The 22,814-nt window shown below is 39.2% G+C and overlaps 6 protein-coding genes across 18 annotated transcripts in view; 1 reads left to right on the forward strand and 5 right to left on the reverse strand.

The window, feature by feature from the left end:
• LOC149615649 (ras-related and estrogen-regulated growth inhibitor) overlaps positions 1-22,814 on the reverse strand; it is a 112,846-nt gene that overhangs the window by 34,722 nt on the left and 55,310 nt on the right. The window lies entirely within an intron of this gene.
• MED24 (mediator complex subunit 24) lies at positions 607-4,930 on the reverse strand. 2 transcript variants are annotated; one of them, XM_089857275.1, is made up of 2 exons: positions 4,778-4,930; positions 607-3,885 (listed from the first exon to the last, which is right to left on the reverse strand). In XM_089857275.1, exon 2 carries the CDS (start codon positions 3,849-3,851, stop codon positions 765-767), a length of 3,087 nt encoding a protein of 1,028 aa, XP_089713401.1. In that variant the 5' UTR covers positions 3,852-3,885; positions 4,778-4,930; the 3' UTR covers positions 607-764. The 2 variants fall into 2 exon arrangements, with proteins under 2 accessions (XP_089713401.1, XP_089713402.1); XM_089857276.1 differs by having other exon boundaries at positions 4,696-4,920.
• On the forward strand, positions 4,945-7,479 carry LOC149615654 (pentatricopeptide repeat-containing protein 1, mitochondrial). Its single transcript, XM_089857277.1, has one exon. The coding sequence runs from the start codon at positions 5,055-5,057 to the stop codon at positions 7,215-7,217; it is 2,163 nt and encodes a 720-aa protein (XP_089713403.1). The 5' UTR covers positions 4,945-5,054; the 3' UTR covers positions 7,218-7,479.
• Positions 8,108-12,844, reverse strand: LOC149615655 (T-complex protein 11-like protein 1). 3 transcript variants are annotated; one of them, XM_089857280.1, is made up of 6 exons: positions 12,595-12,844; positions 10,553-11,404; positions 9,773-9,936; positions 8,843-9,027; positions 8,611-8,783; positions 8,108-8,547 (listed from the first exon to the last, which is right to left on the reverse strand). In XM_089857280.1, the coding sequence occupies exons 2-6, from the start codon at positions 11,373-11,375 to the stop codon at positions 8,321-8,323; spliced, it is 1,572 nt and encodes a 523-aa protein (XP_089713406.1). In that variant the 5' UTR covers positions 11,376-11,404; positions 12,595-12,844; the 3' UTR covers positions 8,108-8,320. The 3 variants fall into 3 exon arrangements, with proteins under 3 accessions (XP_089713406.1, XP_089713404.1, XP_089713405.1); XM_089857278.1 differs by having other exon boundaries at positions 9,773-9,954; XM_089857279.1 differs by lacking the exon at positions 12,595-12,844 and adding an exon at positions 11,559-11,697 and having other exon boundaries at positions 9,773-9,954.
• On the reverse strand, positions 11,454-12,595 carry LOC149615656 (tRNA-specific adenosine-34 deaminase catalytic subunit ADAT2). Its single transcript, XM_089857290.1, has one exon. It carries the CDS (start codon positions 12,505-12,507, stop codon positions 12,013-12,015), a length of 495 nt encoding a protein of 164 aa, XP_089713416.1. The 5' UTR covers positions 12,508-12,595; the 3' UTR covers positions 11,454-12,012.
• Positions 12,979-22,814, reverse strand: part of tay (tay bridge kinase) — a 65,733-nt gene continuing 55,897 nt past the window's right edge. Inside the window, exons 6-16 of one of the 10 annotated variants that reach the window (XM_089857272.1) lie at positions 22,703-22,729; positions 22,543-22,615; positions 20,547-22,461; positions 19,656-20,361; positions 19,466-19,573; positions 19,348-19,377; positions 18,991-19,264; positions 18,591-18,665; positions 18,430-18,525; positions 17,935-18,346; positions 12,979-16,715 (exon numbers count right to left, since the gene is read on the reverse strand). In XM_089857272.1, coding sequence (XP_089713398.1) covers positions 15,341-16,715; positions 17,935-18,346; positions 18,430-18,525; positions 18,591-18,665; positions 18,991-19,264; positions 19,348-19,377; positions 19,466-19,573; positions 19,656-20,361; positions 20,547-22,461; positions 22,543-22,615; positions 22,703-22,729 — 5,091 coding nt within the window. In that variant the 3' untranslated portion in view covers positions 12,979-15,340. Of the gene's footprint in view, positions 16,716-17,934; positions 18,347-18,429; positions 18,526-18,590; positions 18,666-18,990; positions 19,265-19,347; positions 19,378-19,465; positions 19,574-19,655; positions 20,362-20,546; positions 22,462-22,542; positions 22,730-22,814 lie in introns of all 10 variants that reach the window. The other 9 variants (XM_089857271.1, XM_089857270.1, XM_089857269.1 and 6 more) reach the window with 9 other exon arrangements.

Below are 22,814 nucleotides of genomic sequence, written 5' to 3' on the forward strand. Positions count from 1 at the left end.
ATGGCTTGGCTATAATAATTTTGGAGAGGAAAGTGACCTACACCTCGATAGGAAATAATTATTATACTATAGCTTATTACACGACTGTCACGTGTTATTGGGGATTTGGGGTTAGATAATCCCTTGCAGTGTTTTATGGACGGACAGTTCAAGTTGCAACTTTTATTTTCTGTATTCTGTAATTCAAGGGACGCGACATCGAGGTTTCGCGGCTTAACTGTATTAAGTTGAAGTGTAAGTAGCTTATTTGTAATAAGTATGCCACGTCTTTGGAATTGGGGGAAATTGTTTCAAGGGATTGGGGGGTAATTTTTTTCGAGGGATTGGAGGGTAATTTTTTTCGAGGGATTGGAGGGTAATTTTTTTCGAGGGATTGGAGGGTAATTTTTTTTCGAGGGATTGGGGGTAATTTTTTTCGAGGGATTGGGGGTAATTTTTTTCGAGGGATTGGGGGTAAGTTTTTTCGAGCGATTGGGGTAATTTTTTTAAAGGGATCGGGGGTATTTTTCCAGGGATCAGGGGCATTTTTCAAGGAATTAAGGTAATTTTCAAGGATTCGGGGGTATTTTTCAAGGGATTGGGGGAATTTTCAAGGAATTAGCGTAATTTTTAGACAATAGATAAATTTTTATTGATATTACGTTTACAGATACAGTCAAAAATACGCGAAAACACCATGATTATGATAATTAAATTCCGTAGTTAAACAAACCACTAATTAATTAAGCCAAATTTATAGACCAATCAATCAATAAATTAATTAACTAATTGGCGAAAAATCTTTGATGATTATCTAACTGACACAAAGCCCTAGCGGTAATTTTTCTGGCCCTTGGTGTTTGAAAATTACTAGTGGCCAAAATCAACTCATAAGAAAATGCATCGGGTAAACACTTAATCAACTGCAATACCAAACCAAGCGGCATAAACTGCAACACCATTTGCGACTGTTCTTTAGCGCATAACGTAATCTGCTCCAAAAACAACACCGGAAATAAGGTACGTTGACTCATAGTAGGGTCCAAGGCGATAAACATCAACATCCTCATGATATCCGCAATGGCCCTATTCAAGGGTTCACTGGCAACACTACGTAACCCCTCGTCGTTACTGGATTGTATCCCGAACGGTGTATCATCGTACAATTCAATATCTCCAACAGCGCTACGACGTATCTTATTGGGTCTATTCCTGGAATCGTTATCGGACCCAGTTTGCCCATCATCCATTTCTACATCACGACTGGTACGTTTGCGTCCAGTTCGTGGTACACCCAATGACGTTGCGGTTTGCTTGGCTTGCAACGCCCCGAATATGGTCATAACCAATAACCGTGCCAAGGCGGTACCACGTGGTTCCAACAACATCTCTTGTTTAGTTTCTTTATTCAAATAACTCGGGATTACGTTTGTCAACATGGCCAAGGCGCATTGTTCGATATCAATATGAAATATGCCAAAGACGAAATCAATGGCACGATGTAGGTCCTCAAGATGTTCGAACTTCAACGCCATGCGCACTAAGGTGTCGCAGAACCATACTGGCCCACCGACACACAGTAAGGTATCCAAGGAATGGGTTGTAGCCAAATCAATCCATCCTTGAGTATGTCCAGTAACAAATAGCTTCTCCATTATTTCCCATAATGGTGTCTTCACAGTCAAACCGTGGGATATGGTAGTCAACCCCATATTTTTAACCATGGCTTGGGGTGGAGGGTGAAGGTCATAGAGCATTTTCTTAATAATACTGGACATAAGAGTGGACCTTTCTTTATAGTAACAATTCAGGGGTTCGGAGGAAGCCGTTGTACTTGCGCTTGACCTCTCAGATAAGTTCTCCCAAGTGGTTATATCCCCGACTAAGGGCGTTATAAACTGCTGTATCATATTCATGGGCTTCAACCGTTCCTCATGGTGCAACATATTAATATAATTACATAACCAAGCCGAAATGCACACTGGTAAACAGCACATTCTACTCTTCACATTATCCAATATCATTTTAACCCTATCTGTTGACAAGGCACCGTATTCCCAAGCTAGTAAGATCTCCTTGATAGCTAAGGGGGCATTGATACATATTTCGTGCCATTTAACTAAACTGGTCTTAAACTCCGGTTCAGGATTGGTAAATTGGGCCAAGAGGAGGTCAACCTTAGCAGCGTCCGAATGGGCGACCATAGTATCGGGTGATTTGTATTTACCACCCTCGGCCAAACATTCAGTGACCCACGTGGCGAAGAAGCTCTCATCACGTGGCGTTTCTGTGCTCGATGTTACCGTCTCAATGCCGTAATGCTGAGCAATATGACACAACATTAAGAAAGTAATATCAAACAAGAGTGCCCGTGTTTGAGAAGCCCTGCCACCTTCCCCCGTCATCTGCTTATTATACTCATTAAATCTAATTAACTTATTAGCGAAGTTATGTAATTTCCCTGTCGCGTTTGCAGCCGATAATATTAACTCGAAACTTTTCCCCGGTATCATGTGACATAAAACACCCAATAAGGCGTCCTGGTTTTTGGAATAATCTGAATCTAAGGTTTTTAAGATACTGGTAACCGTTGGTTCGGCGCGTAGGATTAAATTAGCGCTGGTTTGATTGGTTTGTTGCTCAGTACGGGACACAGTATGTCTATGCGTCTCGTTTTGACGCTGCGCAAGTAAATCCTGCATTTGGGTTTCGTTTAACAACTGGGCCTTTATCAGCTCATTCAACAAGTACTGCAAACAATCGCAATTACTTTTCATATCGGTTAGATCCAGTAAGGGCGTGTAATAAAGTAACTTTTGCAATCCTTGCTCGAGTTCGTTACCGGACTCGGCAGGATTCGTGTTTAACGATTGGTGTAGCTTCAAAAGTAACTGGGGTATTTTCAAAAATGCGAACGCTGCCCATTTCAAATCAGAGTTCGAACTTGAATTAGAGCTTTCCATTAACCCCATAAAGGAGGCCCGGAGTATCTCGCGGTATAAAGAGGGCGTGGTTAAATTTTGCAGCCGTTTAACTAAGAGTAACTGGTCAACGCAAACTTGTATGCTACCACTGGGGTTCAGGACCGCGTCAATGGCGATTAGGACGTTAACGGAGCAAGCGAAGGGTGGTTGGGTTGTATCAATGTTAGAGTTACGTTTTTCCAAGGCTTTGTAAGGGAAATCGTTAACGCTTTCAACTAAACTTAAGGCGGTTTCGAATAACTCTTTGGAGACGCCACCTTGCGTTTGATTTACGCGGGATTCGAGTTCTTGGTGTTTTTGAAGTAACTGACTGTATACGTTAGGTTCCTCGAACCTTCCAACGTAAAGTAAGGCCTTAACCAAAGTTGACGTGTTGAAGAATGACAATATTTCGCAGGCTTTTTCCATTATCGTCGAATGTTCCGTGGAAGAACTTTGTAATTTCAACTCAGTCATCTTGGACAAGGAATGGAACACGCACGAATACAACCAATGCGTCACGTTAACAACCGCTTTACACAAAGCTATGCATTCCTCTTCGTTCCCACGACAACCCACGCGTTTTTGTATGGATTTAAGTAAGTTCAGTAAACTTAGGATACAATAAGGTTTGTAGAAACTTTGGTATCGTCCGATACTGGACATAACAGCTCCGTAAGACACAACGTGGGAACTTAAAGAGTGCGTTAAGTACGATAAGAACAGGTTATTGGGGCCTGGTCCAACTAAAGCTTGTTGTAAGATGCAGTCTGCTAAATCGTACACGTCTCCGCTGACGCCACGTGGTAGGACGCTTTTAATGTTAATCCCCCATTGGACGTCTGTCCAACGTTCTCGCCATGCGCGTAGGAGTAATGATTTGATACTGCTAGTTTTGCTGGTATCCATTTTATAAACTGTTGTAGTTTGTTGCTTCAGCAAACTGATTGAGTAAAAATAAACGGGTCTGGCTGTAGCCACTGTAGCATAGACAACAGTTTACCGAGGGATTCGACACTCCGATTTTTTTTATTGGTGTTGGTACAGGGAGCCCAGACAAAAATTTAAGTTCCTTATAGGAAACATGGGGTTTTTTTTATTCCGGGATTATTGGATTTTATAATAGAAAAAATCACGTGTTTTTATAGGAAAATATAGGATTAAAAATGCATGCTCATATATAATACTATTTTGGTTTAAACTATATTATAGAAAAATCTCAAATAAATAAACATAAATAACAAATTGGGGATTTTACTTTGAATTAAATTCAGAGGAACTTAATTAAATTAAATGATATAATATAATTAAATAATAATTCCGGGCACAAACTCCGCCTGATCAATTTCGGTCAAATCTAGTCAAATGTCATCTCTATTTTAAAAGATCCATAACTAAATTTTAATTAAAATAAATTTGATAATTCTAAACTATAAACGAAAACTAAGACCCCAAACTAAGCATCAAAAATATATTGGGATTATTATAGTCTGACCTTTCATGTTCAGGTTCAAAAATATGGGATTTTATATTAATTATAGGAAAACTGGGCTCCCTGAATTTGTATAATCAAATAAACCGTTTATGAACAGTTTTGAAAAAAAAGACATGGATATTTTAGTGTAATATTTCTAATCTACAGGAAATTTGTCACGATATAAGAGCTTTTAATCATAGTTGTCTGTAATTTACTAATTTCTTTTCGAAGGAGTGTCGGTTCCCTCGAATCAAATAATTACGGGCCAAGGCTTACCACTACAGAGCAAAAACTATGCCGGCAAACTATCCCATGCAGCGCTACGCATTACATACACAAACATTTATGTTTATTCTACCTTTATGATGATCTACTGATGAAGTTTCACATGAAAATATGATGAATTTGTGTAGAAATATAAAGAAAACTTATCGAACACGACAATACGTCGACGACGCCAAATTCTAACACGCAACTCAACTCAATTCAATTCTATTCACCCCGTCACCTCTTAACGAAAATAAAACGGAGTTAAAATGGCGGCTTCCTATTAGTAGTCACGTTTTTAGGCTTAACCTTACCCGCTAATATTTAAACTTCAATTTAACAACAACTAACCGTGTCAAAACATCAAAATGGCAAGCTTAAGATGTTTATCAAGCTTGCGAACCATCAAAAACGTATCGAAACTATTAAAATTCAACTCTCAAATCATTGTAATGAAACCTCAACAACAATCCTTCGTTAACCACAGTGTAAAAATGGTTAATTACAAACAAAAGACCAGGAAAAACACCAATAAACCTAAATTTAGAGACGATCCTGAGACATTTGGAAACTACCAAGACCCTGAATTAAGTCATTTAAAAGATCCGAACTACGAAGCTGTATCGCAAACTGACTTTGAACCATTAGACGAAATTGAACTAAAAGAAGCTAAACGTCTTGAACTAAGAACTGGCGAAAAACGTAAACGAATGATTGACTACATATTTGAAATTCGTAATTTGGCTCGTCAAAAAAAGGTCAAAGAAGCTTTAGAACTTTACGATCATTTATTAGAAATCAACGTAAGGGAAGACAGCACACACTTATTTGTTGTTGTCATTGGGATATGTGGTAAGGTTGGGTACACAAAGAAAGCCTTCCAAGTTTATAAACAAATGCGTGATAGGGGTCTTAAACCAACTCCTGGTGCCTTAACGGGTCTATTTAACTCATGCGCCAATTGTCCTTTCCCTAAAATGGGTATCGAAAAGGCCACAAACCTCCGGGAACGTATGACCCAAGAAGGTTGGCACGCTAACGCCATAACCTATCAATCTATGATCAAGGCATTTGGAAAATGCGGGGATATGTCTACTGCTTTTGAACTAGTTGATGAAATGAAAGAGAAGAAGCTACCAATTACCGGAGAAACTTTTAACTTCTTACTAATGAGTTGTATCCATAATAAAGAGGCCGGGTTTGGATATGCCGTTAAAGTGTTACGTAAAATGGAACAATTACGTATTAGGCCTAATCAATATACGTTTAATTTGCTTTTAAGGAGTGTTAGGGATTGTCAGATAGGGCCTAACGAGTTAGAGGCGGAAATAGTCCAGGATTTAGTTAAAAGGTTTAATAAAAACATCGGGTTAACTTCAACAGTAGGTAAAAAGGGCAATGTTAAGCTTATTGGTGATGATGGGATTAAAAATTTGAAGTTAATTGATGATAAGTCGGTTAATGTTAATGATGAATTCATTGTAACTAATGATAAGGAGGGATTAGCAACTGTTGTCAATGATAAAGAGAAATTGACAACTGTTGTCAATGATAAAGAGGAATTGGCAAGTGTTATCAATGATAAAGAGGAATTGGCAACTGTTATCAATGATAAAGAGAAATTGACAACTGTTGTCAATGATAAAGAGAAATTGGCAACTGTTATCAATGATAAAGAGGAATTAGCAACTGTTATCAATGATAAAGAGGAATTGGTAACTGTTAAACATGAAAATCAGGTCGAGAATGTCCGTAATTACCCAGTTCAAACTAGTTCAAATAGAACGGTACCTAACGAAATTGTCGCTATAAAACCTATTAGGACACCTGAGGATAGGTTAACACTGTTAGGTGGAACTTTGAGTATTTTAAGTAAAATGGAATCTCTTGGACTTAAACCCGATATAAAAACCTTCTCGATGTTACTTGTAACTCAAAAAAAGTCAACTGAAAGTGAACTGTTACTTTTAGAGGAAATGAAACGTTTCAATGTTGAACCCGATATCGACTTCTTCAATATTTTAATCAAACAACGCGCCATAACAAAACGTCCTAAAGACGCTCGCGATGTACTGGATTTAATAACTGAACACGATTTAAAATTAGATATCGCTACATTCGGAACATTAGCTTTAACAGTTTACACTATTTTTCAAGCAACTAAGTTCATAAGTGATATGGAAAAAGCCGGGTTTCAAATTAGTGTTCAAATCTTAGGAACTTTAGCGGATAATGCGTGCTATTCGTTAGATTTTGATTTAGCTTTGTACGTAATTAAGAAAATGTCTGTACTTAATTTAAAACCTGATAAAAAGATGATAGACAGCTTGGAATTGGCTAGAGAGCGTGGGAAAGAACTAATTTACAAGTCTGAAAGAGGACTTGCTGAAATCCCGTGTAATGCCAAATTTAAGACTAGTTTTGGAAGTTTTTGTAAAGTTTACTCTACATGGCTTAAAAATACTACTATTGAAATGCCACAGCATCCTTGGAAGCAATATCAAACTGTCAAACCCATTAAAGAAGAATAAAATGTAAGTTTAAACCTAAGCCTTGGCTATTTCATTGTCTAAATTCCTCAAACACTACTATTGAAATGCCAGAGCATCCTTGGAAACAATATCAAACCCTCAAACCCATTAAAGAAGAATAAATAGTAAATTTAACCCTAAGCCTTGGCTATTTCATTGTCTACAAAATAACAAATACTTCTATTGAAATGCCAGAACATCCTTGGAAACAATATCAAACCCTCAAACCCATTAAAGAACAATAAAATGTAAATTTAACCCTAAGCCTTGGCTATGTCATTGTCTAGCCTGCCTAAGTCTATAGTAGCTAAGCCTAACGATACAAAAGAAAACCCAAATAGAATATTGAATGGTTTTGTCGCTTACCTTTCTGTAGTTCCACGTTAATTGATGGCACAAACTTGTAACTAAACACAGAATTAATTGCGATAATTGCCGTAATTACAAAACGCGTCAAAACCCGGGTTAAAATTTTAGGTAATCCATTCCCCGTACACAGTGGTTTGCGCGCAAACTGGCATCCTCGGAATCCGGCTGCTGCTCAGGGCCGGAAATAAGAAAAAATGTTTATAGGACATGTGACCAGTGGTACCCCGTTTGATGGGAAACTTTATAGGACATTGTCCTCTGGATAACGCAAAAATTGAGTAAAGCTGTCAAAACGTCGGAAATATTTACTGGTCAACTGTCCAGTGACCCCCTTAGTTTTTAAAAACTTATGGGACATTTTAAAATTTTATTGGACAATGTCCAGTGTCCTGTGATCATTTCCAGCCCTGCAGTGCTGCTGCCATTACGAAGAGGTCACGTGGCTTCATCAACCAATCATATTACGAGGATGAGTAAGCCTAATTATCATCAAATTTAAACAGAGAAAATTCACGCCGGCATTTTATAAAAGAAATAGTTTTAATGTTTCAAAATATAATGTAAATATATACAATTTTTGTCTGTATTTATTTTGTATATTAAATAAAAATGAATATAAACTAAAATATCGTTAAATTAACTAAAAATTTGTTAGTGAAATATAAAAATTGACCAAGGCTTAATGTTTTTTTAGATTAAATACATAAAAACAAGGTATAAACGTAAAATTTTTTTTAAGTTTCAGTTGATTTAGGCTTAGGTGTATTCTCATCAATATGAGCTTCGATAATTTGGACGTAATATTCCGAAAATACAGCGCGATTATGGACCACTAACCTCAAGAATTGACCAGTAATATGAGCTAATTCGGACTGCAAAACGGATAACCCCGGAGGGATTCTGATAGGACTTGCAGTATTTGAAGACACTACTTGCTCGATAAAGTCCAATATACGAGTTCCTGCGATTAAAATTAAGTTAATATGTTCAAACAAATTAGGCCTAAAACTGATCTACTACTTACTCATAAGCTTTCTAACGCTATGATCCGGTGATGCAATATCCACAATTTGACCTTTTAGAACATCAGTCTTAGATTGCTCCATGGCTGCCAACTCCCGCTTTGCCAGACTTTCGTTCACGTCTTTTACAACTTGCTCCGCGACATTTTTGAGTTTTTCAGTTAATTGCGGTTGACTGCTTGCAGAGATTGCGTTAATTAAGGACTGAAGAATGATTTTAAATAAGTAGCTTACGTTAACTCCTCAGATTTCTCTAATAAAACCGTTAAATGTTGTTTCATTGTTTCTTTAAACTCCGCCAGTCCAAGTACGGCGGCTCCAACGGTTCCCAAGGTCACCAGGAGGACACTACCAACTAAAGTTCCGTTTGTAACTTTGTCCCTCAAGTCCAGGAACCGTTTTTGGTCGATTATGAGTGTCTAAAGCCATGAAAACGCATTTTTTGCTAAGCCTCGGTCCGGAACAATTTTACTAAGCCTTGGCCAACAATTGTTTTCCTAACCCTTGGCCAACAATTGTTTTCCTAACTCTTGGCCAACAATTTTTCACTATAAGCCTCGATCGGGAACAGTTTTCCTAAACCTTGGTCAACAATTGTTTTCCTAACCCTTGGCCAACAATTTTTCACTATAAGCCTCGATCGGGAACAGTTTTCCTAAACCTTGGTCAACAATTGTTTTCCTAACCCTTGGCCAACAATTTTTCACTATAAGCCTCGATCGGGAACAGTTTTCCTAAACCTTGGTCAACAATTGTTTTCCTAACCCTTGGCCAACAATTTTTCACTAAGCCTCATGTCCAAGAACGTTTCACTAAGCCTAATGGCCAAGAATGTTTCACTAAGACTAATGGCCAAGAATGTTTCACTAAGCCTCATGTCCAAGAATGTTTCACTAAGCCTCATGTCCAAGAATGTTTCACTAAGCCTCATGTCCAAGAATGTTTCACTAAGCCTCATGTCCAAGAATGTTTCACTAAGCCTCATGTCCAAGAATGTTTCACTAAGCTTCGATCGGGAACATTTCTCCTGAGCCTTGGTCAAGAGTTTTTCACTAAGCCTTGGCTAAAATGTTTCCCTAAGCCTTGAGCAACAATTTTTCACTAAGCCTAATGGCCAAATCGTTTTCACTAAGCCTTTTTTAAAAAAAACTTTGTAAAACTTACCTCAGGGAAGATGTATTCGTTAGTCCATTGTAGCAACTCAATATAGGCCTTTGTTATGGTACTATTGACATCCGTTTTCTTATTTGCAACCTCACCTGGTTCCCGCGTAGTTGCCACAACCTGATAGGCGCGCTTCAACCATTGCCTTGTAAACTCTAAACCGTCTATTTTAGAAAAAGTCTCTGCTTAAACCCAAGATTTGTTTCAATTCCGTTTTTTTGGTAAAAGTGTTCAGCAAAAACCCCAAAAAAGCGATGTTCAGAAAATGGCAGTGGTGAAAAGCAGAGAAGTCAAGTGTTGGTTAAAAAATTAGGCAAATTAAAATATTAATAAAGAAAAATAATTAAAGCTTAGTGTTAACAGGGATAGATTTAATTTTAGAAGTAGGAATGGAGAACAGAGTAATTAATATCTGGGCGCGCGTCAAAATCCCGGACGGACCCCCTTTTAACGGGACGGGGGGGGGGTATGAAAGAAGAGGCGGGTGACGTCATAGCGACAGAGGTAAAAAGGAATTACGTCATTATTTTTCGCCGTTCCCGCATCAGCAACGTCATAAAAACGTACTAGTTTAAGTAAGCAGACAATAAGATAATTTAAACTATTCGTTACGTGTTGGTTGGAGGGAGGGGCATATCTATACTGGGTGGTCTATGAGTCGGACTACTGTAGTAAATACTAACCGTAAATACTCCATTCCTACTTCTAAAATTAAATCTATCCCTGCTTAGTGTTAATTAATTAATTAACTTAAATAAATATTTAATAAAAATACGATACCTTGTTGGGTTTCCAAAAATTCCTTAAACTTCTGACGTTCATATTCAACCGAATGTTGTTGAATGTGCGGTCGAAATTGTTGAATTGTAAAGTTGGCCATGTCTAACTTCATCAAATCAATCAATTCCAGAATTCCTTTAAAGAGTTCGATGACGTCAGTTAACCCCGTTAATTCCCGGATGCGATCATCTCGAACTGGGGCGCAAATCCGGCCCATAATGGACAAAATAAACTGAGCGTGTTGAGCCACGTCCAATGTCCCTTTCTCGGCCTGTTGTCTAATCAGATCCAAATCGAATATCTCATCAATTTGTTGCTGAAGACGCGTATGTTGCGGTAGAAGCAAGGACTGTATCCCTTCTTTGACGTCATTCAGTAACAGCATCGCTTGGTCGTAGACGGGAGGGTCTTCTTTAAGTTGAGCGCTCAGTACGTCCCAAAATGCTTTATGTACGATGCTCTTCACTTGTTTCTCGATACTGTTCCCTTCCGGTTCGACTTTTTCGAGTTTGAAGTCTTTGTTGACGGATATTTCGTGGCAGAGGACCATATTGGTGACGCCTTTCGCTGCTGTCATTATTTGTTCCAGGGATACGAATTTAGGCGGGGATGCTGGCATACCACTGAACATGAAGCCCGTAATTGGCGAAGATGACATTGCAATTCGTTGACGTTTGCTTTGGTCTTCGTCATCATTGTCATTGTCACTTTCGTCATCATTATCATTGTCGTCTTTTTGCATTGGTGACGAAGGACTGTCGATTTGAAGGTCATCGTTATAATCATCCTTACTGTCATCATTGTCTCTGTATCTTTCCGCCATTTTGTTTTATTTTTGTTGTTTTATAATTGCTGTATATATTATGCGAAATAAATAAATAAATAAATAAATAAAACACAGTTTAATTTAATATTTTTTATTAGTACATTGAAATAATATTTAAGCCTACAATATTATAGTTTTAATTAAATTCAATAAAAGTTCAGGTAACATAACTGATTATACCTTAATTTAAAAGAATGATTGGCCTTTTTCTAAATATAAAAGGAATTAAATATTAAAATTAATTATCTCTTATTACAATAATATATTTTGCATTTAATTAGTCGCAAAAACGAGGACTACTGCGCCGCCATTGCTATAGTGTCTGCCAATACGGGATTGGTTGAATTCTCACAGGCTGAGAGGCATAGCCCACTCGTTCACGCAGACGCCTCTAAAAAAATGGCGGACGGTTGGAGCAGTAGTCCTTGATCGGTTTTAAGACTAATAAAATTCTTCCTAATTATTTTGTAATAACATATCATTTATTGTTTTTAAAATGTAGAAAAAGGCCATTCTTTAAGGTACAATGTTATGTTACCTGAACTTTTAATTTAAGTGTTTGGCACAAAATACAGCAAAGCTTATTGATAAATTATTCTTCAGTTAATTGCAGTTGTTATTGATAAATAAAAATTTAAGTGCGATTTTTCTTTGGTTTTGGATTTGGTGCATTAGGGTTCTCGCCTTCGTAAAATAGCTTTAGCAAATTGACCGCCTCTTCAGCTCTGACGCCTGATATTACATTTAGTTCTTTTAATCCGTTTGGTAAAGTATGTGCATCGAGAACTGAACCACAGCCCCCAAAACGTTCATTAGAACACCCGGAAGTTACGGACTTAACTTGAACGATTCTTAAAGCTTGCGTGCACATAATGCAAGGTTCGACAGTTACAAATACATCTATTTCTTTAAAAACATCGGTGGGATTCAGATTTCGCGATTTACACCATTGAAGCACTTGATCTACACAATCCAATTCTGCATGACGCGTCGCGTTTTTAGTTTCGTTAACGCGGTTTCTGCCATTTGCAACTATTTCGTTGTCGTAAACCATTAAACAACCCACGGGAACTTCACCGTTTCGTAATGCTTCTTTAGCGCGATCAAAAGCTTGTTCCATGTAATCCATTTTCGATATTATTTTCCCCACCAGTTAAAGCGCTAAACCTTGGCTTAAGATAAATTAGCCAATAATGGCTTAAAATGTATCGCTTACCGAGTGTATTTTGGATAAAATGTTCAAGAACTATAAACGTCACTGTAATTAATCACTTTCAGTATAAAATTTTGATTAATTATTACTTAAAACTTCGATTTTGTAAATTATGAACTATTTTAAAGCGACGAACGTCACCATTTTGTTTTAGACTCGCGTCGTCTGCTTACTGCTTAGTATCACAACCAACTCGATCACGCAGGCACTCCTCTGAAATTCAAACTTATTTTCAGGGCATTTTCTAAATCGCGAATGAAAACGGGAAATTTAAATTTTTAAAAAGCACGTTGGACTACAGCACATACCTGAAATGTAATCCATCAATTGAAGCCGCTGATTTAAGCCTAAATACATAAAAAACAAGGAAAAAGTGAATGAAAAAAATTAATGGAACATATGACCACAAGCGTCGCTTTTTATTTTTGTTTTTCAGGGGGGGAAAAATGTTTTTAAACCCTTCTTCTAGTAATTTTTAATTTCACGGAGCTTCTAAGTCCTCCTTTGAAATTAATTTTTTTCACTTTTTCAAAAAGGGGTCGCTTTAAGGAAGGGGTATTTTTTTCATCATATAAATAAAACATACATACGGATATAACAATATTTTACATTATCAATTTTTTGTATTTTTTTTTTTTAATTTTCTATTTTTTAAAACGCGATTTTTTGTTGTTTGTTTGTTGTTTTTTGCATCCAAAGTTTGTTTCTTGCCACTGGGGGGTAAAATGGTTTTTTTGTTTTTTGTATTTATTTATTTTTCTGGTTTTTTTGCAAAAGTTTTTAAATTTTGTTTTTTTCACAGATATTTGCACCAAAAAAAAAATTAACGGGAAAACTTTGAATAACCACTTTTGTTTTTTTATTTATATATATTTTATATATATACCAAATACCCGTTCGAAATTAAAATAATTTTTTTGTTTTTTAAAGTGGGCAATTTTTGTTTTTTAAGTTTCAAATTCCTATTTTTGTTTTTTTAAATACCCCACGAAACAGAAAAAAAATTACGTAAAAAATGATGACCAAGTAAACCCGGTGGTGAAAATAATAAACTCGCTAATTTACATAAAAAACAAAACTTTATACAAAAATTATTAATTTTTTTTTACTTTATTTTTAATTTCTTTCAAAAATCGGAATAATTAGTTTTCCGAATTTTATAAAGAAACTATTTTCGCGCGCGCTGAAACAAAAAAAAACTTTTTGAAAAAAAAAAAATTAAGAATTTTTTAAAAAAAATTCCAATAAAAACTACATTATGTACAATAAATAAAGTATATATTTGCTATAAATTCATTTAAATAAAAACCCCAGTTACTCGCCTATATCTTTTTCTCAATTTTATCCCCAACTTTACCATTATTTATGGAAATTTTTGATGTATTTTAAAATCAATGTTTTTTAACTAAATTTGAATTTCCTATATTCATGATTACAAACTTTCTTTATAAAAATTGCAATTATCATTGATTGGTAGTATTAGATTCGAATAGAGCTCGATTTTCTCTTTAAAATGAGATTAAGTTGGTTAAAATCGGATGAAAACTCCGGGAGTTACACGCCTTTTTAAAAAAATGTTGCACCTTTTAAAAAATGTTATATTTTTTAAAATACGTCGTATCTTCTTTATTTATGGCGCGATTTTAACCAACTTGGGTGTCATTTTGAAGCTCTTTTCAAGCTCTATCCGAATATAGAACGATCTATACACTAAACATATAATGAAAACTGCAATTTAATCATATATGAACCTAAACGAAAAAGTGAATGGTATTTAAGGTTGTTTTTTGAGGCGTATGATTTTTCCAAGGGTTTGTGAGATTATTTTAAATGGGGGAGTGTCGTTTTATTTCTTCATTTCCCGTTTTTACTTAAATTACTATATAGATGACAATTTTTGCAAACGTTTTTTATCTAACTAGCAAAAATACAAACCCGAGCATTTTTTTTTATAATTATTAATATTATTTTCATGTTTTTTTTTTTTAAATTTTTTTTTGTTAATTCCACGATATTTAAATGAAGTTCCGAGATATTCTGCCCCGAAACTAAATTCTGTGTCATTCAAAAATTTCCGTTTTTTTTATTAATTAATTTATTCATTTGTTTTTTTTTCATTTCAATTATTTAATATTTTCTTTTTTTGAAAAAACATTGAAATTTTGGATATTAAGTTTTTTTATTGTTTTTTTGTCACGATTTTTTCTTAAAAATTCTGTATACACATGTATTTATATATATATTTGTTTATTTGGAAATTGTTTTTTAAATTAAAAACCATGTTTCACCGTACTAATTCACTTGTTTGTATGTATGTTTATTTGTTTGTTTCTTTACAAAATAAATGTTCTAGAGATCGTTTTAAATATACACGAGAAAAAAACGAAACAAGATATCTTGTTTATTTAATTCCTTTTATTATTTATTTTATTTTTATTTATTTAAAACCATAATTTCTCAACCTATAAATGGGATGGGGGGGGGGTGATTTGTTTATTTGTTTACTTGTTTATTTAAGCTAATTCACGCGAAGACGATGTTTGTTTGTTTGTTTGTTTATTGGGTTGTTTTTCTGTTCAAAATTTTATTATTTATTCTTAATATTATATAAATAAATTTTCCCCATTGAGATATCAAGTTTAAGGTGTTGTTGTTTTTTACGTTATAAAAACAACATTTTTTTTTTAAAAAAAAACCCAAATTGTTAAAAAACAATAAATACCTTTTAAGGGGAAAAACAAAACCTATGTTACCTAGATTGAGAATCAATTTCGGGATGTAACGCAGCCATCTCACCACCGCGTCTGTCCTTTGATGGCGCGTTACCGTAATAAGAGTCATTATCCAGTAAGGATCCTGGATTTGAAAGGCCCAGCTTGTGATTTAACATTGGTGGTGAGGTCCCTTGGTTGGGGACCGGACCATTACCACCACCACCACCACCCGTACAGGGTATTAAAGGTGGCGGTATCCCCGTCGAAGACGAGGAGGGTGAACCGTTTTTACTCCCTCTAAGGGGCAAACCCAAAGGAGGTCCCGGATGAGGAGGTCCCAAACCACCCAAACGCGGTACCATCGACATCGAAGGGAACACCGAACTTAAGGCTGAGGGGAAAGATGGTGCCAATTCGTTAGTTCGTAAAGGCGGGGGTCCGAGTTTTGATCTTTCGTATTGTATTTGTCGGTCCAAGTCACCCGCGGCGACTAAATGTCGGGCAAACTCGGCTTCCCGGTAACGGTCGTGACTGGGGTGATGATGGGGTGGACCCACGACTGACCCTAACCCAGCGTACCTTTGTAAAAACTCGCGTTCGCGCATATCCCTGGCTTGTTGTTGCTGTTGATGGTGTTGGTATTCCAAATTACGGAAGGCGTCTCTGAGATCGTTCCCATTGGCCGTGGGTGGACCACCGGGTCCGAGTGGTCCCCAGAAATGAGGCGGTACTTGCGAATGTGGCGAGTGACTTTCAACAACGGGAGGTCCTAAAGGCGGTAAGGACCTCATTAATCGTACTCGATCCAGGGAATGAGTTAAGTTCATGGCCGCGCTGATGGAGCTAGCCGGACTGCCTCGTTGTTGTAAGGAACGTAAGTAATCGCTACCGGGCGGATTGTTATCGTGTAGCGAATGATTCTGCGTATGGTGATGAGGAGGAGGCGGGGCTTGTTGCTGTTGTTGGTGATGCTGAGATTGCTGTTGAGGGGTGATTTGAATATCATCGTCTTTCTTCTCTTCTTTGACTTTAACTTCCGGTTTCGACGCGTTCTGTTGTAAACGATGGTGATCGTGCGAATGACTCGTCGTGGTACCCCCGCCATTATTATCGAAGGCACTGCTATTGTTGGAACTACCGGAACGGTTTAGAGATGACCGTTCCTTACGGTCGCGTTCGCGTTCGCGCTCCCGTTCGCGATGGTTGCTACGGTGTTGCGCTTGGGCCGCTTCCCAATGTTCTCGATGATGGTCGCGTGGATCGCGCATGCGTTCCATCATTAAGTCACCGTTATGAAGATGGTGTTGTTGTTGTTGCTGTTGCTGCTGCTGGAGATGTTGCTGTTGTTGTTGATAATTAAGTCTATTTTCGCGGTCGCGTTCTTTCTGACGTTCTTGTTCGCGTCTTTCCCTGATAAGTGAGAGTAATACCAATACCAATTTAAGTACTTGGGGAGTTAATTACGCGAATAACTTTAATTTAACTAAAATACCGATATAGATAATTTACTTTACTTTTATTTAACTAATTACTAACGTTATTTTTAGTAAAACACGATTAGAAACTCTGATGCAAACGGATTTCGGTAGGCCTAACTTTCACCCTTAAATTTTGGTCCTACTATAATTTTTAATGAACATATTTTTTTCTTAGAAACATTTTTAAATTAACTAAAATAACGATATAGATAATTTAATTAACTTATATTTAACTAATTAATAACTTTATTTGTAGTAAATACCGCGTGGTAACGTGGATGTAAACGGATTTTGAACAGTCTAACTCTCTCCTATAAATTTTGATGCATACTCACCCAACGCCCGTAAACAAAGGATTACCGATTTCCCGCGAAAATAGGCCTAGTTCTTGTTCGCATCTTTCACTGATACAAACTTCATAACTTAATATACTATATATAATAAAGGCTAAAATTTCCTTAAAATACTGCTAATTTAACTAAACTAGCAACATAAATAATTTAAATAACTTATATTTAACTAATTAGTATCTTCATTTTTAGTAAATATTGCGTGGTAACGTGGATGTAAACGGATTTCGCTAAGCCTACTTTCTCCTTTAAAATATGGTACATCATCATTCAACACTCGTAAACAAAGGATTAACGATTTCCCGCCAAAATAGGCCTAGGTAGTTCTTGTTCGCATCTTTCCCTTGAGCATGTACAACTTTTCACAAACTATTGTTAACAGATTTACAATAAAGTCTATCCTTTGCTAAAAATACTTTACAAATTAACTAAATAACAACATAAATAATTTAAATAACTTATATTTAACTAATTACTAACTTTATTTTAAGAAAAAAACGCTTGGCCACTCCGATTCAAACGGATTTCAGTAAGCCTAACTTCCTCCTGCAAATTTCGGCACTTTTTTCTTAGAAATATTTACAAATTAACTAAAATAACTACATAGATAACTTTAATAACTTATATTTAACTAATTACCAACTTTATTTTTATTTAGAAACGATTGGTAACTCTGATGCAAACGGATTTAGCTAAGCCTAACTTTAATCTACAAATTTCGCTATATCATCGCATAGCGCCCATAAACAAAGGAATAACGTTTTCCCGCCAAAATAAGCCAATAAGCAAAAGACCACGTACCTTTCTTTCTCCATTTGTTCCTTTTCTTGCCTTTGTTTCTCCTCTCTAAGCCTTTGCTGCTCCTTTTCCCTTTGTTCCCTTTGCTTTTCCTCCCGAATCCTTTGTTGTTCGCGTTCCCGTTCTCTTTGCTCGCGTTCCTGTTCCTCGCGTTGCATTCTTTCGCGTTCACGTTCGGCTTCCGCCTTCAAACCACCCCATGACGCGCCTCCACCAGCACCATTCCCTCCAGGACCACCAACAGACGACGCGCTAGACGAAGGAGGCGGTGGGTAAGGTCCCGAAGGTGGCGTTCGATGATGTAAGGAACCATATATAGAGTCCACGCTTCCAGGTGGTCCCGATAACGGACCGGTCAAACAACTCCTTGGGTCCCGTCCACCAAACAGTGATGGTCCTGTTAACCCTAAAGTATCTTAAGGTATTACAAACAACACTAAGGACCACCCAAGATACGTAAAGGTTAAAGGACAAAGACAGTAGGTGAAAATGTCTTACCTAGAGACCCTAGACCACCAAAACCCGCACCAGGAGGTGGACCAAAGGTTGGATACGTCCCTGGTCGCGCGTAAGGCGACACACCTAGAGGGGACACTGCGTTTTAGTAAAGAAAATAGTTTTAATAGTTACGTTTTAAGCTTTTTAAATTCGTGGCGCACATAACATACTGAGATGAGCCGCGGATGGTGACAGAAACGAGTTGTGATGAGGTTCGAATTGACGTGCATGGTTACCTGTTAAAGTAAATGACGTAGGTTCGTTTTTATTGGTCTAAAATCAATTAGCCTTATTCCTGATCAGCGCCATCTACCCATAGCGGTGACTTTGAGAACTACTGTAAGTGGCAAGCCAATCAGATGTCGCTAAAATCTGGTGACGTCATTTTTGGTAAGACCCGAGAGTGCCAGTCAGTGACGTCACCAGATTTTAGCGACATCTGATTGGCTTGCCGCTTACAGTAGTTCTCAAAGTCGCCGCTATGGGTAGGTGGCGCTGATCAGGAATAAGGCTAATTAAAGGACTTGGGTTTTCATTAAAAGTATTTAAAGTCACTCTTACCCGCACTAGCTGCCAATAAGGACGATGAGAGAGCGCTAATATCGTGAGGTGACCTTCCGGCGAGTGAGGGGAATAGTGAATGAGGTGGTGGTGGTCCTCCGGGTGGTCCTCCAGGACCTGGTCCACCACCCGGTGGTCTTAATAGATCAGCGGGTGATTTTCCAGGTACGTTACCCAAAGGATTACCGGGTTTATGCCCATCTGACTGTTTATGTTGATGATGGTATATCTCCCAAGCAATCCGGACGTGCATGGCGCACCATCGACCAGATTTCTGTAAATAGGTTAAGTACTTACGGTTTTAAAAGCTGTTCTAAATAAGGTAACAAAAAAGGCGGTTATAATCATCCTACTTACCATGTTTTTATTCTTAACTAACGGATTTAACTGTGGAATAAATAACAACGGAAATTAAGTTAATTAGGCCTAATTACTTAGTTAAACTAGTGTCCGAGTTAATTATAAACAAGCATACCTTTGGTTGAAAGGCCGCTAGATGTCCAGCAGGGGTAAATGGAGTACCGGACGAGGCACCAGGAGGGCCTAAGATGGGACCCATTGGTGGGTAACCAGGAAGACCCAACTATGATACGATTCCAAAAAGAGTTTGTTAAGGACGATGACGCGTTAATTGGACCTTATTGGAGACAATTAAGGGTACTTACCGAATTGCGTCCAAAGAATGGCGAATCTGGTAACTTTGGAAACTTGTCGAATGGCAAATGAGATGGAGGTGGTGGAGCCGGTGGTCCCGGTTGGGGTGGCGGTGGTTGAACGACGGTCGGCATCGAAGATGAACTAGCGGACAAGGACGGTGGATGGGGTGGCAAGAAGGGTCCGTGTTGATGCATGTGCGTATGTTGATGTTGATGCATTTCCGTCCTCATATATGGAGGCGGAGGAATGGCGATGGAACGATCTTGCGACGCCAAAAACCTCGTATCCAACTCCCGTCGCAACAAATCCGTATCTGCGCATAGTGAAGCGGGACTTAGTCTTTGTCCAGACATCTTTAAGAAAGGTCCGCAAGACATACTTTGTTGAGAAAACAAGGATTCGGCCGAGAATGGGGCACCCGTCGGCGATGGTCCGAGCGAGGTGAGCGAGGATGACGGTGGAGGTATTGGCGGAGCGAAGATACTGGGATGCGTCGAACCAGGACCGCCCGGATGTAGAGCGGTCGGGGGTGGAGGCGGCGCTCCGGGGTGGTGAGGCCCGTAAGGCGAGGAATGATGACTGTTATGTAACGAAGGTGGTAATGGTAAAGACGGGGGAGGGGCCTGGTTTGCGGGTGGTGGCGTGGGTCGCGTAGGTAACGGGGGCGTCAAATGCGCGCCGTTTAAGCTGCTCAGAATCGGATTGGCACTGGAGCTAAGACACCCAAGTAAATGGTACAAAACAAAATAGGATTAGAATGTGGTCATTTGGCACAAGATTCGGGGCTCATTCGGGGCCAATTTGGGACAAGATTCGGGGCTCATTTGGGACAAGATTTGGGTTGCGTGTTTGATCTACAGATATGGTATTAACGAATGTTATAACGAAAAGTGTCTTACCTGACCCACGAAGATTTTGAGAAGACAAGACTAGTTAAGCCGGCACTCCCATATGCGGAGCTGGTATAGCTTCCGGCGCTACTACATTGAACCGTTGTGCAATTAGGTACGATAGCCGACGAAGACGAATTAATGCTGGATAATGGTGGTGGTGGTGGCGCGACTCCGACGCTGGAGGCCGAACTGACGCACGGAGTATTGTTCCTGGAACTACTTCTACTCCTTCCGCCGGAACTCGAACTACCGGAACTACCTTCCCGACCGTTCTCTTTATGTCCGGACGAATGCCCGAGAGATTGGCTCAGTTGACTAAGGCTCGAGATACTGCTACTACTGTGCGCGCTATGACTGTCCCGTCCGCTGCACATACTAGGCGTGGGCGTCGTGCTAGCGGGAACGGGCGTCCCGGAACCCGTCACGTTCACGTTAGGGCTGGTATCGGTCCGCGTCACCGCGGTACTCGCTCCGGTTATGACCGAGGAAGAGTTATTAGTCATGGGCACTAAATTGGGCAGTATCGGTGAAGAAGACAGGGCTAGAGGAACTGTAGATAGGGGAGGAGGGGCGATGTAACCCGTTTTAGGGGGGACGGATGACTGAGGTCCGAGACCGCTCAAGAGAGGCGAACTCGAAGCGGGTCTCGGGTAAGGATGGGGCGATAACGGGGAATACAGCGGGGCTGGAGGAGGGGGAGGTAGAGAAGCCAATGGTCCGTTGACGGGGTTAGAGCCCACGCCAGGCGGTGGCCCCAGTACAGTCTTTTTGCTATTAGAAGTATAACCGGTCAAATGATTGGATACGGAATGAAAAGACAAAATTGGCGACCGGTCACTCCTACCACCACCAACACCGCCACCGGGTGTTGGTAACGAATTGACCAAATGTCCGCCGCTGTATGGTAAAATTGAGGGCGGAGTGACCGCCGAGTTAATGACTGGGGGTGGCGGTATGTTCGTGAAATTATTAGAAATACTGTTAATATTATTGTCCGGTTTACTATCCTTGGCGCGATTGTAGGCGTCTCTGGCATCGCGAACACCCCCTAGGAAAGACAAGGGTCCCATGGGTCCGGGACTTAACTGCGGTTGTCGTTTATCTAAAGACGTCGCCGGAGAGAATATTTGGTGTGTATTTGTCAAAGTCTTTGTAGGAGTTACGGCGGAATTCGCGTTCGAAGTCGCGCTACTCGTAGTAGTTACTGATGGTAGCGGCGGAGGAGGAATCGAACTGTTCGAATCGGAGGAAGATGAGAGGGTAACGGGCGCGATGGCGTTCCCCAAGACAGTAGCCAAAGAATGTTTATTATCACGTGGGCTGTCAATTGCACTAAGAGTCGATGAGGGCGATAATGTCACCGTCGTCGTTGTCCCCGACGTCGTAGTTACGGGTATATTGTTAGTAGACGCCACCGTTAATGGCGGGACAACAACGGGTAATGGAGATTGTTCACTGGGCTCCCGTTGCGCCTGCGCGGAGGTCGCGTTCGCACTCGTTGTAGTAACGTTATTCGTATCCCTAACCGCCGTGACAACGACACCACTTTCCGACGTTGGTCCATTGTTATTATTCCAGTGAGATCTTGATGACGTTTTATTTGTGGTAGCGTTTATTGTCGCCGTTGTTACTGGTGCCGTATTACTGGATTGACGATTGTTATTGGGTGGCACTAGTGGAACAATCGCGGGTTCGAGTTTGGGCCCGTTTTCCAAAAGGATAGGAGGTTGCTGTTGTTGGGGCGGTGACTTTTCCGGGGGCGCCAACACCAAAGGTGGACCCAAAGGTGGTGGCGTTGTTGGTGGAGTCGCCAGTAACGAAGGCGTATCCTGTTGTGGCTGAGGAGCCAACGAACGCGGGTTATCCGCGGTTGTTGTTGGAGGCATTGTATCGTTAAGCCTTGGACACGTATCAGGTTCCCCTTTTTTCGAAGAGATAACACGAAGAATTGTCGTTTAATACGACATCACTTACCTTAGCTAATAAATAGTTATAAACCTACTTTTTATTGATACAGGAACTACGGGCGTTCCCGAGGTATTAAAAAGGTCTGAACTACCATCCGCGTCAGAACCCTGCTCAAGAAACATTGGTACTGAATCTATTGACATTTTCACAGGAGCCGACGGGTCTGCGATCAACTTGGAAGATTTCAAACATACCCTATCGTCGTCGCTTTCACTATCACACTGAAAATACACGCACAAAAGATACCCAAAATGGTTAGGAACACGAAATCGTGTGCATAAAAACATAAGCTTATATTATAAGATA

This window comes from Phalangium opilio, unplaced genomic scaffold (genome assembly GCF_054372755.1).
Source record: "Phalangium opilio isolate 3A_F unplaced genomic scaffold, DU_Popi_V2 ptg000217l_1, whole genome shotgun sequence".
Taxonomy (NCBI): Eukaryota; Metazoa; Arthropoda; class Arachnida; order Opiliones; family Phalangiidae; genus Phalangium; species Phalangium opilio.

What these genes read in the sequence shown, in the direction of transcription:
- MED24 (XM_089857275.1), bottom strand. Translation starts at nt 3,851, where the DNA reads ATGGATACCAGCAAAACTAGCAGTATCAAATCATTACTCCTACGCGCA.
- LOC149615654 (XM_089857277.1), top strand. Translation starts at nt 5,055, where the DNA reads ATGGCAAGCTTAAGATGTTTATCAAGCTTGCGAACCATCAAAAACGTA.
- LOC149615655 (XM_089857278.1), bottom strand. Translation starts at nt 11,375, where the DNA reads ATGGCGGAAAGATACAGAGACAATGATGACAGTAAGGATGATTATAAC. An exon ending in ACGAATACATCTTCCCTGAG is followed by an intron (nt 9,028 to 9,772) that starts GTAAGTTTTACA and finishes TCATGGCTTTAG; the next exon opens with ACACTCATAATCGACCAAAA. An exon ending in TAGCGTTAGAAAGCTTATGA is followed by an intron (nt 8,548 to 8,610) that starts GTAAGTAGTAGA and finishes TTTTAATCGCAG; the next exon opens with GAACTCGTATATTGGACTTT.
- LOC149615656 (XM_089857290.1), bottom strand. Translation starts at nt 12,507, where the DNA reads ATGGATTACATGGAACAAGCTTTTGATCGCGCTAAAGAAGCATTACGA.